This window comes from Typopeltis vanoorti, chromosome 20 (assembly GCF_054136105.1).
Source record: "Typopeltis vanoorti isolate ZY-2024b chromosome 20, IOZ_Tvanoo_1.0, whole genome shotgun sequence".
Classification (NCBI taxonomy): domain Eukaryota; kingdom Metazoa; phylum Arthropoda; class Arachnida; order Uropygi; family Thelyphonidae; genus Typopeltis; species Typopeltis vanoorti.
The window spans coordinates 41,399,733-41,419,746 of record NC_143568.1 but is presented as its reverse complement, the minus strand read 5'-3'; the positions used below and the strand labels follow the sequence as shown (position 1 = coordinate 41,419,746).

The following is a 20,014-nucleotide window of genomic DNA, read 5'->3' as shown; positions in this document are numbered from 1 at the left end:
GGAAACTATTCAACAATAGACCAGACTTTCACATTGCACCAACTAGCAGAGCTCAGCTGGAAAGACTATAAAGAACTATATTGTTGTTTAGTGGACTTGAAACAATCAACAGAGAAATCCTTCTTAAAGTTCTACTAGAAAAAGCAACAGACAAATATATATAATACGGTTTCTGATAAAATATTACTCTAAAACAAATGCAATAATTAAAAAGGATACACTCACAACAGAACCCATGGAGATCCAAAAAGGAGTAATGCAAGGATGCCCATTATTCCCATGCCTATTCAAACATATATCTAGACAAAATTGTAAAGAAGGGAATAGACAATAAGCTTGGAATCTATGTCAATGGTTTAAACATAAATAATATCAAATATGCAGATGATCCCGTCCTTAATGCAAGAACCCCAAATGAACTACAAAGGTTGATAAACAAGCTAAATGAAACCTGCAAAACATATGACATAACAATAAATATACAAAAGACAAAAGTGATGAAAATAGGGAGGAATAGAACTACCATCTCAGCCACCCTAAATGGAGAACAAATAGAACAAGTAGACAACTTCATATATCTTGGATCAAAAAACTAACAGAAACAACAGATGAACTCAAAACGATCAAACACAGAATAGCAATAGGGTGGACCACCATGGGAAAATTACAGAAAATCTGGAAAACAAACAAGATATCTAAGCAAGCCAAAATCAAATTATATGAATCAATAATTATACCAACAGTCATCTATGGAGTAAAAGCATGGACAGTTAAGAAAAGAGAGATGAAAAACTGCTGGCATTTGAAATTAAATGCTTAAGAAAAATAAATAGAACAAGTTGGATAGAAAAGAAAACAAACAGCACAGTCACACAATAATAGAAAAAAATTAGAAAACAACAACTAGATGGTTTGGCCACACTGTATGCATGGATGCAGACAGACTTCCTAACGTCCTAATCAATACTTTTCCAACTGAAAAAAGAAGACCCGGAAGACCAAGAATTACCTGGCTGAAATTAATAAAGAACATCTCGGGATGCAGAACATATAAGGAACTTTTTTGAACAGCAAGGAATAGAGAAGACAGGAAGATCCTACTCAACCCGTCTTAGACAGAAGAGATGAAGAAACCAGGCCTGAATTATGCAATGCAGCTACTGTAAAACTTTTATATCTCCATATTTGTGCTTTCTGGTTGAATTTTATCTATCCCAGCTGCCTCTCCTCCACATTTCAGGTTTTTTTTTATGGCTTTTTCTACTTCAAGTATGGATATGTATTCCTGTTGAGAGTTTTCTACCATTGTGTTGACACTGCTTGTTTCATTTAGCAGTCTTTCAAAGTAATTATCCCAGACATCTAGAATATCTTGATCTTCAGTTTTCATGTCACCTTTATAATTTCTGATTACTTTTACAGCACTTTTCCTCCATTTCTAAGCTTTTTCAATAGCCTCCAGAATATTTTGCCACATTCCTGATATTTTCTATGTTATTACCAAAGTCTTCAAATGACTTTGTTTAGCTAATTTTACACAGTGCTTTGCTTTCTTACATTTATCTCTGTATTCACTAAGAGCACAAGCTGACTTACTTGCTAGGAACTTTCTATATGCTTTCTTCTTTTCCTTGACTACCTCTAACTTCTGGAGTCCACCATGGAGTTCTGATTTTTCCATCCTTATAAAACAACCTCACCACGTGCCTCTCTGGCTTAATCAATGTGTTTTTCAGGATGGATTTGCCACTGAATCTCATCTCCAAGGTTTGGTTCTTGTTTTCAAACTCTTTCATTTTTCTTCAATGATGTTTGTGTATTTCAGTCTACAGTTCACTTCTGCAAGCTGCCTAACCTTGATTTGTCTTAAAAAACTTTCTTAAACACTTGTTTTCAATATGAAATTCAATTTTATCTTGCTCAAAACTAAATAGTTATCACTTCATATTTCAAATCCTCTATATATTCTAGTGTCCTGATTCAGTGGGAAAACATTGCTATCAACTATACCATAGTCCAGGAGACTTTCTTATTTCTTGCATCTTCTCTCCATGTGAAGTTATGCATATATTAGAACATGGTGTTAGTAATAACTAATCCATGCCCTGAGCAGAAATCCAGCAAGCATTTACCATTATTATTGGCTTTACACTTTTCTCCAAATTTTCCCAAAACATGTGTCTGGTAATCATGTCCTACTACTCTGCTGTTTAGATCTCCAATAAGGACCAACTTTTCCTTTTTCATTGAGCTAGCTGTCCTCTCTTATGCCTCAAAAAATTTCTCCATTTGTTTCTTGGTAGAACCTTCTGTGGGCCCATCAACACAAATAAGTCCCATAGTGATATTTGCCCATCAGCACAAATAAGTCCCATACTGATATTTGCCCACATCACTCTACTTGATATTGTCTGAAATTCAAGAAGTTTATCCTCATATTTAGTGTTGAATACAATAGCTACTCCCTCTTTTCCCAAATTTTTATTGCCTGAATATAACATTGGTTGCTTAGAAAGATGTCACCTGTTTTTGTCTTCTTTGTTTCAGTCACGGCTATTATGTCTATCTGGTACTTATACAGTTCTGATAGTTCCATTTCTTTTCCGTTGATGCTTCTTATGTTGATAGTACCAATCTTGAACTCTGTTGATGTTGAGTTGGAATGTGTTTTGGGATTTATTCCAGTAGCAAACTTTTAACTGTTTACCCTGGTTCCTGACAAAAACAATAGGGACCTCGTTTAACTGGGTGATGCCCCAGCTGGCATGAAATTCTGTCATGTTGTACCATCATTTTACATTGTGGTTTAAGCCAATAAGAATGCAATTTGGTCGGCTAAATCCCAAATTGCCAGCCCATCCTTAGCCCAGTCAGTTCTTCACATTCCTTGAAAGGCTATGTGGAGGTCTCCTCCCAATTGTACAGCTTTGATCCTTAAGCATCTCCCAAGTCTTCCCTTTTTTTGGATAGCTTAATAATCCATAAACCTACGGGTAATATTAAATTTTTTGTTTACAGAAAACCTTCCTTCACTGGCAGATACATCCCTTCATGTATGGAGAGCTTAATATCAGCTTATACCTTCATTGTGGATAGCTTAATAACCCATAAATAAACCTACAGGCAGTGTTGAATTTTCTGTTTACAGAACCCTTCCTTTACTGGCAGAAACATCCCTTCATCTTCACACAATCACTCCTCTCCTCACAAAAGACAGATATTGTCACAAGTCTTGTCAACAGAGCTCATGCAATCTGCATTTCTGATTCCCTTCTGTTAGATGAATTCAATAAAATAAAAATCTCTCTGGGGACTACTGGTTACAACAAAACTACTATTCAAAAAATATTAACACAGTTATCAGTCAGCCAGACTACTATCTGATTCAAAAAGAATTTCCATACCCTACTTTACAGGAATGTCTGAACAAATAGCAAGGATTCTTCACTAGATCAAATACACCTCGTTCAAAACAGAATCTTCTTTTCTGCTATCTGCTAAGGACAGATTACCTCTCTCTCTCTCTCTTTCTCCTTATGAGGTGGCTATCAAGTGCTGTATGTCATCTTTGTTACTTTGGACCACCTGTCCACTCTACTGTGATTAGAATCCAAGAACATCAGAACTGCATTGCATTTTCAGAATTTCACAAGTATGGCCTTGCTTCCCATGCTGTTGACACTAGAGAGGTGTTTGAAACCAGTTCAAAATTTTTCATTCCAACAGATTCAAATTTGATCGTCTTTCTTGAAACTTGTGAAACACTACGAAGTGGTCCAAACCTTAATTGCTCTGAGTGTATGCCAATTTCAAAGTTATGGGAAGTAATTACCATTAACTGTTTATCTTTTTTCGCCTCATATTTTTTTTTTGTGAATTCTTATTAGGCTATTTAATTATTTTAGTTGCACAAATTTTTTCCTCTGAACTAAAAGTATAGTCCTGTTAACTCAGTTGTGACCAAGAAATAAGACAGTAAGCTAGGGTTCCCCATAATGTTTTACTAAAATCTGGGACATTCTGAAATTTTTACTTAAAAAACCTGGGACATTTTGTAAAAAAATGGGACATGTTAAAAATTAAGAAAACCAAAAATAAAACTATTATATATGTTGCACTGTAAATTAAATACTGCTATAAACATGCATTAACATTAAATCCACTTTAAAAAATGATTATTAATCACAAACATATTTAATAAGAAAAATATTTATCAGATTTATGGACCTGTTTAAGAATATTTTTTTTCTTTTGATATTTGATCATAGAACTCAGCATAAGAGAAATTTTTAAAATATGTCTTTACAATGATTAAACCTTTTACTGTCTCAATTTTAAGTCTGTTTTTTTCATCTGTCCAGAGCATATTTATTAATGAAAAAACACGTCCAACAGCCGCATTAGTTCCTGGCAGTGCTAAACAAAAACTAACCAGGCATTTAATACTCCCAGAATTTATACCCTGCTTTGTAAAATGAGCAAACATTTCACACCATTTATCACTGACACTTTGATCCTTCTGTTCACTCCACACTTCAAATTTGCTTTCACAATATTTTTTTTCACACAAACTCATCAAATAAGTCCTCTTCATTCACAGTAAAACTTGGTGACACTGTCTGCATGAACATGCAACTTTCTTGTATGTTCTTCCAAGTCACAGGATCCTTTCCCTTCAAATTAATTCAATCCCCGGACTGAAGAGGTGTGAGAAATGGTGTACAACACTCCTGAATATATTCAGTACAGGTGCAGTAGAAATCTACTGCATAGCTTTCAAACTTGTCAACTGTTATGTGTCCTTTTTCTAATTCTTACAACTGTTTTCTCACAGTAGTTGTAAGAAACTTTTCTGCTTTCCTAAAATTTAACCTTTCCACCAGTTTGTTTGTTTCATCCTTCATTTCAATTACTGTTATATCTTGCTTTCAATGCATTTAATGGTATCATAAAAGGTTTTTAACTGGCTGGCATGGAAATGCAGGAGTGTAACTGAAAGTAGATTTTCAAAGAAATTTTTGATACTGATAGGACATTTGTCAACAGAAAGAAAATATGACTTGAAATGAAGGGAACATGTCAATAACCCTCTGGATTGCAGGCAAAAGAGAGAGCCATCTTGTCTTGCTGCTACCCAAAACAGTTTTATACTCTGTGTTTGTGAATTCACAAAATGATTTAAGTTCCTCAACTCATACACAATACATGTGGAAATGTTTAGTAAATCTTGTTAATTATTAACTGAAGATTGATAGGTAAGCAATCTGAAGCAGTCTGCACAGTATTATGTATTACATGTGGGGCAACCAATTCCAATTACACAGTGTTTTCTTGCATTTTGAAGTACAGATTATCCTTTCCCTTTCTCTTCTTTCCACCAAAGTTTGTATTCGTATTATCTCCTAATATAGCAATAACCTTTTTCAGGAGATCTAACTTCTGTAACACTTCCAACACATAAGAAAATAAAAGTTCTGAAGTTTCACCACCTAAATTAACAAACTCCAACACATTCACCTTCACACCTTTTTCTGGATGATAGTATCTAATGACCAGAGGCACTAATTTCATGTCAAAGTAGTTTGATGAAGTGATTAGTACTGATATAAAACGAACTTCTTTAACTCTTCCTCAATCTGCTTTGTCGCTAATGGCGTATTGCACCATTAACAACATCTGAATTTATCGTTGAAAATTTCTTTCACGATGGTTGTTTTGCAGTCCATTGAGTTAAAGCTGTGGTTATGCACCGCTGTGTGATACGCGAAGGTTGCTTCCTGCATAGCCAGTGATAACTCTTTTCCCCCTTTCACTCTTGGTTTTCACAATTAAAAAATTACTTATACTGCAGTTGGAAGCCTTACTTCAAACAGCAGCTTTATCTTTTTTCGTTTTCACGTGGTTGACTATGTCTGACCGACCACCATGCAAAATGCAAAATTTACAGTTACATAAAGTACATTCCACATTTTCATCTACATCTTTAATGAAAGGAAATTCTCTTCTAATATTATCATTAATACTGCACTTACGTTTCGGCATTATAGGGGTCGAAACGATAAAAATTATAACACGCAAAGTACTGATCAGGTAAGATACTGCTATAACAGAAGCATGGGAAAAAAGAACATCACCATTAATTACTATTAGTTAGTTATATTATATATAATACTAATGATTATTATTATAAATAATAAATAAATAAAATTTATTATTATCAACATTGTAATAGAAATTGGTGTCTGCACGGCTAGCCTAGTGGCTTTGTGCTTCGCAACCATATGCCTGGGGAAGGAGTGACTAGTGTTCGATTCCCATTGCCGACATGAGGAGCTTAAGGATCTTCCTCAGCCATAGCCAAATCAGCCAGTCTTGGGCGTGGACAGCAGGTTTTTTTTCCTCCAGTTTATCGGGGGTTTTTAATCCTGCAAGCAGGCAAACCGGCCCCCTGAACACACGGATCTACAGCCATAAATACTTAACCCCCCCCCCCATGAGGGGGCTCAACTCGCCCCAATAGGGATGGGGGAGAAAAGGGAGGAAACTCCATATGAATAAATAAATAAATAGAAATTGGTATTAAAAACAAGATAAAATCCATTTATCCATTTTTTCCTGAAGGATACTTAAAAAAGCAGTACTTTTGGAATTAACTCGGGACATTTTTATAAAAAATGGGACTGTCCCGGGAAAAACAGGACGAATGGGAACCTTACAGTAAGCACAAGCTGTGTGACTCATATCATATGATTCATGTTTTGAATCATATGATATGAGTCATGTACTTACTGATCTCTTTTCTCCCTGATGTACATTTCAATCAATGCAATATGGACTACAGATTTTCAACAAATTCTATATTTCTTTTTTTCTACATGTGTTAGCTGTAAGCAAGGCTGTGCTGGTAACAACAGACTGGCTAAAAAATGTGGCAGGTTTTCTCTTAGTGAGAATTTAACCCTCCCACTCCATCCAAAAAAAAAAAAGTACAAACAAATTCCTTTATCAGCAAACATCCAGTTAATTTTGCCCAGGCTGCTGCCTCTTACAGTAATAACCTTATTAGGTTCACGATGCTTCTGAAAAATAAATATACATCTCCTAATACCTTTTATTTCCCAAAGGGAGTAAGCTAGGCCATTTAGCAACCTTAGCCAAACACAGAATAGCCGGTCCAAGACTATCAGTGATTTTAATTGGCACCTAGGAAGGAGAGTACAGCAGACAACTGCTGCCATTTTGTTGGCCCTAACACTACATATTATTCTCTAAAATAGTGCAAATTCTATGCTCAATTTTCTTGAGTTTACAGGATAAAACACCCAAGTTTCCGGAAGATGAAAACACATTTACTTGTTCCATAGATCAACTTACTCCAAAATAGGTAAAAAAAAAAAGGCTTAGGAAAGGTTTCTTTAGTCAGCAACTAGAATCAAACTTAAAACAGTCTTTCTTCAGAAAGCCTAGCACTACAGATGCAAAGGCCATTTCCACAGTACCACACAGAATATACTCGAACAATTGCCACACAGTGTTGCCATAATTCTAAAAGTTGTAAAATATGTAACTGGCACCAAGCATAGGGATGTCATTACATTAAGAAAAAGTAGCCCAGGCAAATTAAGTTGTTTATTGAAAAGTAATACTCCTGTAAAATTGCTAGCAGAGAATCCCTACATAGCCTGCCACACAGGGAAGAGTGTAGGGGAAAGCAAGCACAAAGGGTGCTGAAATAAGTGTACTCTGGCTGGATTTTCCATGTCACCATATAACAAGCTTATCACTCAAATGCCACTAGCCATTGTGAACTGAAGTACATGCCATTTCTATATAGTTTATTGCCAGTGTTGGTTTAACAAGTGGCTCATGCCACTTGTTAAACCTCTGGCAATAAACGCCTCTGGCACAACACTGCATATAAGTGTTTATAAACAGACCTAAGATGTTACATTTATGTTATAACTATAAATTTTAACAACTGTTATTATAAATTATAAGTTTATGCTTTGCAGTGACTTTGAAAAATTGACTAACTCAATACAAAAACACTTGCAACATATAAAATTAAATTTACAATTTATGCACATCATATAACTTACCAGGAGCTGTCTGCTGTCCTGTACTTCCCCCACCGCTTGTCCCACTGCTTCCGCCTCCTCCTCCACCACTACCAGCATTTCCATTATTTCCTGTTCCAGTTCCATTACCGCCATTTCCTGAAGAACTGCCATTTTCTCCATTATTTTCACCACCACCAAGCCAAGGAGAAATATGGTTAAGAGATACCTGCTCAATGAATGAAGTTCCATATTTTCTGAAGTACCACCATTCAAATATCTGAAATGTATTAATACATTTTACAAAATAGATTGAATGCGAGTTTTTTTTTTTTAATCAATGGCCATGATATTTCAGTCACATGAAAAATTTAGAAAACAGCAAATTCTGAGCAGAAGTATAATGATAGAATGGGAATAAATATTAGAGATTTTTTATTTATTTATGTTATCTATGCAGCCTTCAAACATTTCTTTTCAGTCCAGTACCAGAATAACTTGAAAAGTGTTCTTCCAGATCAAGTTCAGTAAAGATTTTGTTGTGTAAATTTCCACTCTATTTTTTTTTTTTTAATTTTTGGGAATATTTTCTTTTCAAGAATCTTGATTTTTTTGAAAATCTATCTTGTGACTTAACATACAAACAAATAAGAAAAATAAAGGGGGGGGGGGTTGGTTTATAGTTTATTTGGCACAAAAACTATAAAGGTCATACTGTGCCATACTAAGGTTACAACTATACATAAGCAGTTAAAGAAAATTATAAACAATATGCCTGTACAAAAATTAGATTCCACAAAGCAGCATCTACATAGAAACAGAATTGTTGCTGTGCCCTCTGCAGAAATTGTCAACAATACAAGTTAAATAAACAAAATGTGTGTATAAGACACCAAGCCAAGGAATGCAGTATCTACATAGAGTTAAAATTATAACAGATGTGTTTACAGTCATACATAAATAGACAAAAGGAATTATTATACAACATGTATGAATTAATATAAAATTTAGCAGTGTAGTATCTACATATAAACAAAATTTCAAGAAGGTTACACAAATATACAAGGTGTCCTACAACAATGGCAAGTATTACCATACAGCAAACAGTAACTTATGTAAAAAAGAATAAGTCTCATTAAAAATTCAACCAAAATGGCATGTATATATTTCAGTAGTGAAGATTTCATATTAATTTAATTCTTGTTTCCTCATGAAACATGAAATGCAATTCTCTATTAACTAAATCCATTTATTTTGCACAAATATAACAGCAGTAGCATATTAATATAAAGGTTGCCTTTAATTCTTTATGTTCAATTGCAATCAAAGGGCAAAATACGATTAAGATCAATCGACGAGACGAAATTTCCATTACACAGATAGCAATAAAGTATTATGGGCTGTGTGGTGTATTCAGAATCTGTCTTGGAGATTCCACTAAAATTTTTATACCTGCAATTTCAAATTTGAAATCTTATCCAATTTGAATTTTGATTGCAATTTGAAAACTGTATCCAAGCATACTTCCTGAAAACACGAAACAATATTAATTTCTATGTTAAAATGAAGTGGACCTTTAAAAAAAAATGATAACAAGCATACTTGCATGTTATCATTCACAGGACAAAGCACAAAATTGAAAAACTACAGAAAGATTTTGAGAAAGACTGCAAGAGCTTAGCAGGAGAATAGAAAGAAGCAGGAGGTCCAAGGTAAAAATCGACATCATGTAAATAAACAAGAGAAACAAGGTAAGGAGAAAATTTTGTATGGAGACTATGATCAGAGGAACACTTAATGCAAGCATGACAAAATCTTGTTTCTATGGCACAAAAATTAATAATATTACTGATGCCACCCAGATAGAAAAAAGTAAGGTGAAAGAACTAAATGTCTTGGTTGGCACTGATGATATGAGAGATGAGAAGTATTCTATGAGGAAAGATGCGAAAGAATAGTTAAAACGAAAAAGCAGAACAAGAATGTGAAGACTGAAAGTCTCCTGGCATGCTATGATTGAGGCAAACTAAGGAGGAGGAGGACGTTGATAGCAAACAAATCAATATGAAAGCTATGCAGAAGAAATGATGTAGAGTTTGTGGATCTATGTTCTGAGTTTGATGGAAAGAAGTATTTGTGTAATGTTGACAGTGCCTGAATGGTTTTTGTGTGCAATGTGTCTGTAGAGAGCTATGTTCATTGAGTGCTGAAGCAAAAAATCAGAAAAACTTAATTAGGGTGGATGCAGGTGAGAGCATGTGTGAAGGCATTCATGAGGCAAGTGAGTGTGAGAATCACCAACAAATGCAGAATCTAGTCTTTCATGCAACACTATTGAATAAGATAGTCACTTAAAGAAGTAAAGGTGTTTGGTGTCCTAAAGAGTTGCTACAGCTTCTATACACTAAGCTGTCACATTCTATTCCTGTAACTACATCATCTGCTGTTAGCCAAGTCTCACTAATGCCTATAACTTCTGATGAGATTGCACTAACATTCCAAAAACTCCTTCTTCATAAGAGGAAGGAGTTTTTGGAATTGGTGAGCTGCAAAAAACAGAGAAAAGAAAAATGTTGTGAAGAATACATAAGGTGACCAGCAAGCTCATGAACGATACAAGAGTTAGGCAAGAAAGATGACCAGCATGGCTAGGAAGGCAAAATCAGATTACAAGAAGAAATTAGTGAGCAGGCTAAAAGAAATCCTGGAGAATTTGTTTGTTGCATGGCAAGTACAAGGAAGAATGACTATAAAAAGTTAACCTTAATGAGTGTTGGTAGTGACAAGGTGACAAAAACAGATAAAATTGTTGAGTTACTGAGTGACCACTATACAAACGAATATCATCCATGTATGATTAGATGGATTATTAGCTTGCATTTTACGAGAATGCAAAAAGGAATTAACAATGCCTCTAACTAGACTCTTTAAGTCAGCTTTGGCAGAGTTCCAAGAAAGTGGAAAGAGGGCAAAATAATTCCTATTTTACTCAGGAATGGTAGTAAAAGCACTGGAAAAGTTAGTCAAAAAGAAAGTTCAAGAATGGGTGAATAAGAACATGATACCCTATGAGGGACAACATGGCTTTGTTTAAGTCAGTCATGACTTAGTAATTTATTAACTTTTTATAACAGAGTGACAACACAGTAGGATAAAAGGAATGAGTACAACAATGATTCAGCTGTAAATTTTTGCAAAAGCATTTGAGATAATACTACAATGAACCGTTATGCAAATTAGAGCAAATGGGAATGGATGTAACACGTTATATGACACAAGAGTGGATGATGGATAGATATCAAGAAGTGGTATATGGAGGGGCAGAAATAAGGCATAAAGGTGACTACTGGTGTGCTATAAGGCTCAGTGCTGGGAGAATCACTACCATTTAATTTATACATAACTTATATAGGAAACAATCTGAAGAAGTTGTTTGTTAATGATGCAAAATTGGATAGAATGATAGTTAATCAAGGTGATGTGGTGAGCTTGCAGGATGATTTTAATAGGCTGTCAGTATGAGCAAAAGATAATGGGTATCAGTTTATTAATGTGGAGAAATGTAAAGTTTGCATTTTGGGGTAAATCAATTACAAGCTGTGTACCATATTGATGGAACTGTACTCCATGAAACAGATGAAGCTGAGGATTTGAGGGTAGTAGATAGAGCAGATGTTCAGAGGGCATACTGCTAAAGTCGCCAAGGTTGCTCATAGGATTGCTTGGCTATTGAAGAACACCCTAATAAGTAGACATAAGGAAGTTATTCCTCTTCATAAGGCTCCACATATGGATTACTATGCCCAGGTTTTTCCTGGTTTCATGGGGATGAGGAATTGGTGGAGGATTTGGAGGCAAGTGGTCTATGCAATGCTTCCTTAAGGATAGAGTGAGGGTTTGTAGGTTGCAAAGATTGGTTGATAGGCAAAAAAAAGTGGAGATATGATGGAATGATATCACAGGTTGTAGTTTTAATATCAATAAGTGCAAAGTGTTGCATTTTGGAGTAAAGAAACGCAAGGCTGTGTACTATATCAATGGTGTCATACTGCAGGAAGTGGATATTAGAAAAGCCTAGATCTGGATACAGACCATGAACTCCTTTCTGCAATAATGTGGATAAAATTCAAAGTGAACTATAAAAGAAATAGAATTAATAAACTCCACATGGAAAAGTTAAAAAAAATGACCAAATAAGATTAGGCTACATTAGGAAAATTGAAGAAATAAATAGGACTCAAACAGATGAAGCTGAAAACTTTTGGAAAACAGGAAAAGAAATATTAATTAACTTGGCAAGGGAAACTTGAAGAATGTGAATATGAGCCCAATAATGAATGGGTAACATCTGAAATATTAGATGTTACCCATTCATTATTGGTAACAACCTGTGATATCATTCCATCATATTACAACCTGTGATATGATGGAATGATATCACAGGTTGTAGTTTTAATATCAATAAGTGCAAAGTGTTGCATTTTGGAGTAAAGAAACGCAAGGCTGTGTACTATATCAATGGTGTCATACTGCAGGAAGTGGATGAGATTAGAGATTTGGGAGTGATGGTTGACGACTGATGTTTAGAGGACATATTGCTAATGTTGCAAAGGCTGCACATTGTAGTGCTGCTATGATAAGAAGTACTCTACCATGTAAGGATAAAGAAGTGGTTGTGCCACTGCATAAGGCATTGGACTATTTGTACTTGGACTATTGTGCTGAGATCTGGTCACCTGGCTTTCAATGTGGTGTGGTGACATTGGAGAGGGTCCAGAGATGAGTGACTAAGTCAATATCGGGATTTTGGAATGCTGGCTATGGAGAGAGGTTGAAGAAATGTGGATGACAGTTTGGTAGACAGGAGTAGGACAGGTGATATGATAGGCATTTAAGTTAGTGAGAGGATTTTATCGGATTAATCCAGAAGGAATTATAAAACAAGTAGATGGTGAGAGAGAAAGAACCAGAGGTCATTCCTGGAAGTTGTGTAAAAGTGTGGTGAGGAGCAGATTTTTTTACATGGAGAATTGTCAGTGAATGGAACGCATTATTTTAAGATTCTATATGATAAATATGTTGTCAGTTGAATAAACCTTCCATGATGAGTCTCCCGACTGTATGGAGGATGTAATAATAATAATAATAAATTTTATCGTGTTTAACATACATAAAGCAGACTGTGCATACTGTAGACAGAGAGAGAGAATGAAAGTAAGTTCAAACTATGGAATGTACCTCGACTGCAGGAGTCTTCAATGCGTGGCCTGCAGAGCTCTTAGCCATAGCCCACCAGCCATTTTGAAAAAACTACTTAACATTAAAAAACGATTAAATAAAAAATAATTTCAATGAAGCCCGCAGGCCACTAAGCTATACTGCGATATTTAGAATTGTAAGAAGCTTTCCAGATTCACAAGGAACACTGTGCATTTGATACTTTACATAAAATCCTATAAAAATAAATATTAAATAGACATGCTTCTTCAACCATCTACCAGCGCCAAGCAGTACTTAAGTAATAATACTAACGTCGCAGGTATATGGCTGAAGCAGTAGTTTATTCGAGTGAGCTGTCTAGTGCATTCTAGATACATCTCGAAGGTTCTCGATACTTCATTATTTTCATATAAATACAACAGGATCTCATCCGCAGTCAGTCAGTCGTGAACACTGTGATATTCGTGTATAAGCGCACGCAGGTTTGTCGTGTCAGCCACAGCCTAATGTGGTTTTAAATTGCCAGACTTTTTCCATTAGTGTGAGACATATTCAGTGAATAATAATCATTACACAGCCATTTTGGATCATTTTTTGGGTTCACCTTCCATCACTATGGCATCTACGAGTAAAAAGTGTAAATCAAGTGATTCTTGTCAGGTTTTTAATGAAAAGTGGACCAATTTGTACTTTTTTGTGCCGATCGATGATAAGCCAGTGTGTTTAATTTGTCATGAGTCAGTGTCAGTATCAAAAGAATACAATACAAAATAACACTATGAGACAAAGCATGCGTCCAATTAAGTTCACCTTCAAGGGCAGCTTCATGTGGACAAAGTGAAACCAAATTGATTTAAAATGCCAGCAGGGTACGTTTAAAAGACAGAGGGAAGAGAGCGAAGCGTGAAGAGAGCAAAGTAAGTTAGGTAATAGCTGAAAAAATTGCTAAAAAATCAAAAGCCTTCTTGGACAGCGAGTTTGTGAAAGAGTGTCCCATCGCTGCTGGGGATATTCTGTGCCCAAATATAATAAGGTCGTGTTTAAAAAAATCGAGTTTGTATGGGGTAACTGTAGCACGACGTGTTGAAGAACCTGCCAATGTCATTGAAGGAAATTTTAAAAAATGGTTGTCCGAATTTAAGTCATATTCACTTGTTTTAGATGAGAGCACAAATGTGAAGGATATAGCACAACTGACTATCTTTGTACATGGCATTGATCAATAATTCAATGTGACAGAAGAACTGCTAGCGCTCGTACCTATGAAGGAAACGACAAAAGGCACTGATATTCTTGAAGCTACCAAGAAAACGCTCCAGCGTTTCGACTTCAGCTTAACCAACCTCGAGGGTGAGGTAATGGTGTCCCTGCTATGGTGGGAAAGAATGAAGGGTTTGTTGAGCTGCTATGGAAAGAATCGGAACTAGAGGAAAAAGATTTCATTCATTACCACTGTTTAATCCACCACGAGAATTTGTGCACGAAAATTATTGGATTGAGAATGTCATGAAAGTTATTGTGACTGTCATCAACATTATTAGGGCAACATGATTGAATCATCGTCAATTCCAAGAGTTGTAAAAATAATCATAATTAAAATTCTGAATATTTTTACGAATTGTTTATGTTAAAATGTTTATTAGTTTTGTTTTCATAACACGAATTATCGGCACTTGCGATGTGCCCGTTATTGAAATTATTTTGTCAAAAGTGATATATAAAGCAGTTAAAAATTAATGTACTTACCAGATTTGATATTTGTATTACTTACAAGAATTTTATTGTAATTTAAAATTATCAAAAGTTGTGTTTTATGGAGACATTCTCTTGTCGCTAACGGAGACATCGTGTCAGACATTATACAGTAGCTAGTTTCTCGTTTACCATGGAGTGTGCATGCTCGCCGAGAAGTTTGATGTGTGATTGACAGCTGACAAGTTCGGTATCGAAGCAATGAGAGAGTAAACAAGATAGCGTTCGGAAGGAATTTAGAACACAGGCTGGCAGATATTTAGGTTCAGAGGAACTTAAGTTTTTTATGTGACAGTCGGAAGAAAATTAATAGTATATTCCGAAAAAGGAATCATGGAACTATTAAGTTTTAATGTGGAATAAGTATGTAGATAAATAAAAGAAAATATTGCTATATGCGTTTTAAACGGAATATTGGAGGAAACACTAATTGAAAGATTTATAGTAGATTCCGAAAAGGAAATCGTAGAACTGCAAATTTTTTTTTAATTGGAAGAGTTAAGACTGTCAATAAGCATTTGGTGAATAAAAGAAGAATTTGCTATTTACGTTCTAAAGGAATGTTCGAGAAAACTCTGATTAGGAAGTTTCATCTGTATTAAGGACGCTGGATCTGACTATTATTTCTACCGAAGAAAAGAGACAAAATTAAGTCAGGAAGATTTTATGTGTGCTGCATGAGTGATGAAAGGGATCTTGTGTAAATAAAGAATAGCGTCATATATCTTCAGAAAAGGGCCTTGACAGAGAGACAAATTGGCTATGAACATTTTGTCATTTTGAAAACAAAGTGTTTAGTCTTAAGTGTAAGTTTATTTAAAAGAAGGCCTTGGATCCAATTAAATTTGTAATTAGTTATGTAAAGTTGTTTGAAGTGTATATATATTGATATTGTTTTATAAAATGTGTTTGTGGGCTGAGGATGCCAGCCCGAGGATGAGCTAGCAATTTGGGATTTAGCCGACCAAATTGTATTCTTACTGATTAAACCAAAATAAAAAATGATGGTACGACATGACAAAATTTCACGCCGGCTGGGGCATCTCCCGGTTAAACAAGGCCCCCATTGTTTTCACCAGGGAACCAGAGCGAACAGCGAAAAGTCAGCTACTGGAACAAATCTGAAAACAAACCCCAATTCAACATCACCAGAGTTAAAGATCGGTACCATCAATATAAGAAGCCTGAATGGCAAAGAAATGGAGCTAGCTGAGGAATTAGATAAGTACCAGATTGACATAGTAGGAGTGACTGAAACAAAAAAGACAAAAACTGGTGAGATCTTTCTGAGCAATAAATACAAAATGTTATATTCAGGCAATGACAATCAAAGAAAAGAAGGAGTAGCCGTAGTATTCAACACAAAATATGAGACTAATCTTCTTGAATGGCAGTCAGTCTCAAGTAGAGTAATGAGGGCAAATATGAGAATGGGGAACTGGACAATGAGACTTATTTATGCCTATGGTTGCACAGAAGGTTCTACTAAGGTAGAAGTGGAGGAATTTTTTGAGGCTTTAGAAAAAGCAACTGACACAATGAAAAAGGAAAAGTTTGTCCTTGTTGGGGATCTAAATAGCAGAGTAGGAAATGATTGTCAGACATACAAAAATATTTTGGGAAAATTTGGAGAAAAGAGCAAAGCTAATAATAATAGCAAATACTTCTTAGATTTCTGTTCAGGACATGGACTGTTTATTACTAACACCATGTTCCAACATAAAAATGTGCACAAATTCACATGGAGAGAAGAGGCAAGGAATAAGAAAAGTCTCATTGACTATGTTATTGTTGATAGTGATGTTTTCTCCCTGGTGCAGGACACCAGAGTGTACAGAGGATTTAAAATTGGAAGTGATCACTATTTAGTCTTGAGCAGGATAAAATTGAATTTCATATTTAAAAGAATAAAAGGTAAGAAAGTTTCAAAGCAAATAAAAGTTGAGCAGCTCTCAGAAGTGAACTGTAGACTAAAATACACAAAGATTATTGAAGAAAAAATGAAAGAGTTTGAGAACAGGAACCAAAATTTGGAGATTCAGTGGCAAGCCTTGAAGAAAACCCTGATTGATTCAGCCATGTGATGAGGTTAGCTGAAAGGAAAGAAAAATCAGAACTCCACGGTGGACACAGGAAGTTAAAGAGGCAATGAAGGAAAAGAAGAAAGCATATCAAAAGGTCCTGGCAAATAAGTCAGCTTGTGCTCATAGAGAATACAGAGACAAATGCAAGAGTGCTAAACACTGTGTAAAACTAGCTAAACAAAAGTCATGGGAGGACTTTGGCAAGAATATAGAAAATAAATATCAAGAATGTGGCAATATATTCTGGAGGTTGTTGAAGAAGCTTAGGAATGAGGGAAATAGTGCTGTAAAAGGAGTTAGAGATGATAAAGATGACATGAAAATGGGAGAAAAAGATATCCTTGAAGTATGGAGTAATTACTTTGAAAAACTGCTAAATGAAACAAGCAGTGATGACAGCACAATGGTAAAAAACACTGCCCAGGCATGCAGTCAGGAATACATATCCATACTTGAAGCAGAAAAATCCATCAAAGGCTTGAAATGTGGAAAGACAGCAGGAGTAGATGATATTCAAGCAGAAATGCTGAAGTATGGTGGTATAAGAATCTTACAGTGGCTGCACTGCATAGTTCAGAAAGCCTGAACAGAGGGACAAATTCCTGATGATTGGAGTAGAGCTCTCATAGTACCCATATATAAAAAGGGAAATAAAATTGAACGTGAGAATTACAGAGGTATTTCCCTACTGCGTGTTCCTGGCAAGATCTATGCAAGTATACTTGAGAAATGGTTGAGAAGAATTGTGGAAGAAAAGCTTGATGAAGAACAAGCTGGATTCAGGCCAAATAGAGGCTGTCAGGATCAGATCATCACTTTACGACAAATAGTCGCGAAAGTATGGGAATACAACAGAGATCTGTATTTAAGTTTTGTCGATTTGGAAAAGCATATGACAAGGTGCCAAGAGAAAAGCTATTCAATACACTACAGTTATATGGTGTCAATGGGGCATTATATCAAGCAATACTTAGTCTTTATTCGAGTTGTAAGTCAGCAGTTAGAATTGAAGGAAGTACAGGAAGATGGTTTAATGTTAAATCTGGTGTGAGACAAGGATGTACTTATCCCCTCTGTTATTCATTATCTATATGGACCACATTATGAAGGAAAGTGATATTAAACTTGATATCAAATTTGGAGATGTTAATGTCAGCTCTTTGCTTTATGCGGATGATGTTATACTTCTAAATAAATCCGCTACAAGTCTGCAAGATTCTCTGACTAAATTGAATAGCTGCTGTAATAGATATGGTATGAAGGTCAGCAATAAAAAGACAAAGACAATGAAAATAGGCAGAATCATTGAAAATGTCAACTGTGTTGTCAATGGAGAACCTGTGGAACAAGTAAAACATTTCATTTACTTAGGCACGATTTTTACTGAAGATGGTAAATTAAATATAGAAATAGACAACAGAATTAGCAAAGCTGGTATGGTGGGAAGTCAATTGAATAAATTCATATGGAATACGAGAGAAATTAGTCGGAACACTAAATTAGCTGTATACAAGACAGTGTTCAAACCAGTTTTAACTTATGGATCTGAGAACTGGGTCAGAAGTAAAACACTTGACCAAAGACTAGAGACCGCCGATATGAGTCCTGAGAAAGATTATAGGCGTGAACAGATGGCATCAATGGCAATATCATTAAAAACGAGGATATTAGGAAAGAACTTGACATTGTCAACATCCAGGAATGCGTCAGCAGAGCTAATCTCAGGTGGTATGGTCACTTAAACAGACTGGGCGAAGAAAGATTGGCAAAACAAGTGTTCTCTGCCAGGTTGTCAGCAAAACGACCCAGAGGAAGACCAAGATATAGGTGGATTGATAAGGTACAAAGTGCCTTAGACGATAGAAATATAAGATCTGATAATGTTGGAGTCTTGACAAGTAACAGACTGATTTGGAGGAAAATTGTAGATAAGTTAGTAATGAAGTAAATTTTTCATGTAGTATTATCATATCCTGTACACCCCTTGAGGGTACAGGGCAGGAATTTGATGATGAGGAGGTGTTTATTTTGTATTTTGGTCTTGAGTCAGTGATTATTTGGATTCTGAAAGTTAAGATCATTGCACCAATTGAAGTGAACCCTTGTGCATATAAAAATATATAGGTACGCTCGGAATAAAAAAAAATGATTTATAGAAAAAGAGATTGATTAAAAATTTCCTGTTTAAATAACACCAATTATTAACAATGGCACAGTCGATGACAGGATTGGTTATGACTTAACTATTTTAGAATCGAGAAAGTAAACTTTGACTCAAGTAAAATGGCTACAGAAGATAGCAATATTAGTAGTGAAGTTTCTTCAATTAAAGATGAGGAATTTTTTAGGTTAATTAATCCAACTTTAGTAATACCTACTTTCTCAGGAGATAGTAGTGAAAGCATAGAGAAATTTTTTTAGATATGCAGAAAAAATTAGAGATTTAGGAAAATGATCAGATTTTCATTTGTTGATTATATTTCGCAATAAATTGTTGGGCAAAGCCAAAACATTCTTAAACACATCTCCTTTACTGAGAGACATTGATAGTTATGCAACTTTTAAAAGTTTGCTAATATCAGAATTTTCAAGTGTAAGAGAATTAGGGCCTAACATTTGGAAAATTTATCAGTGCATTCAAGGTAATAGGGAGTCTGTTTCAGAATATTATCACAGACTTTGGAGCATTGCTCATGAATTTAGTGTTTCATCTGAAGAGAAATCCTCTTTAGAATGGTTGCTCTTTAATCAATTTAGACATGGCCTTAAAGATAATTTGAAAGAAACCGCATACAAGAAAAAGGCTAAAAATCTTGAACAGTGTTTTGAACTTGTTAAAGAAAAGGAAGAGAGACTTAGAGATATATTTCATTCCTCAAACAATAAACAGGTGAACTCTTT

General features: G+C 35.2%; 1 protein-coding gene across 2 annotated transcripts in view; it reads right to left on the bottom strand.

The window, feature by feature from the left end:
• The window catches only part of LOC150095393 (suppressor of tumorigenicity 7 protein homolog), a 458,155-nt gene that overhangs the window by 392,912 nt on the left and 45,229 nt on the right, over positions 1 to 20,014 (bottom strand). For both annotated transcript variants that reach the window (XM_090410726.1, XM_090410727.1), the window contains exon 3: positions 8,100 to 8,337. In XM_090410726.1, coding sequence (XP_090266852.1) covers positions 8,100 to 8,337 — 238 coding nt within the window. The remainder of the gene's footprint in view (positions 1 to 8,099; positions 8,338 to 20,014) is intronic.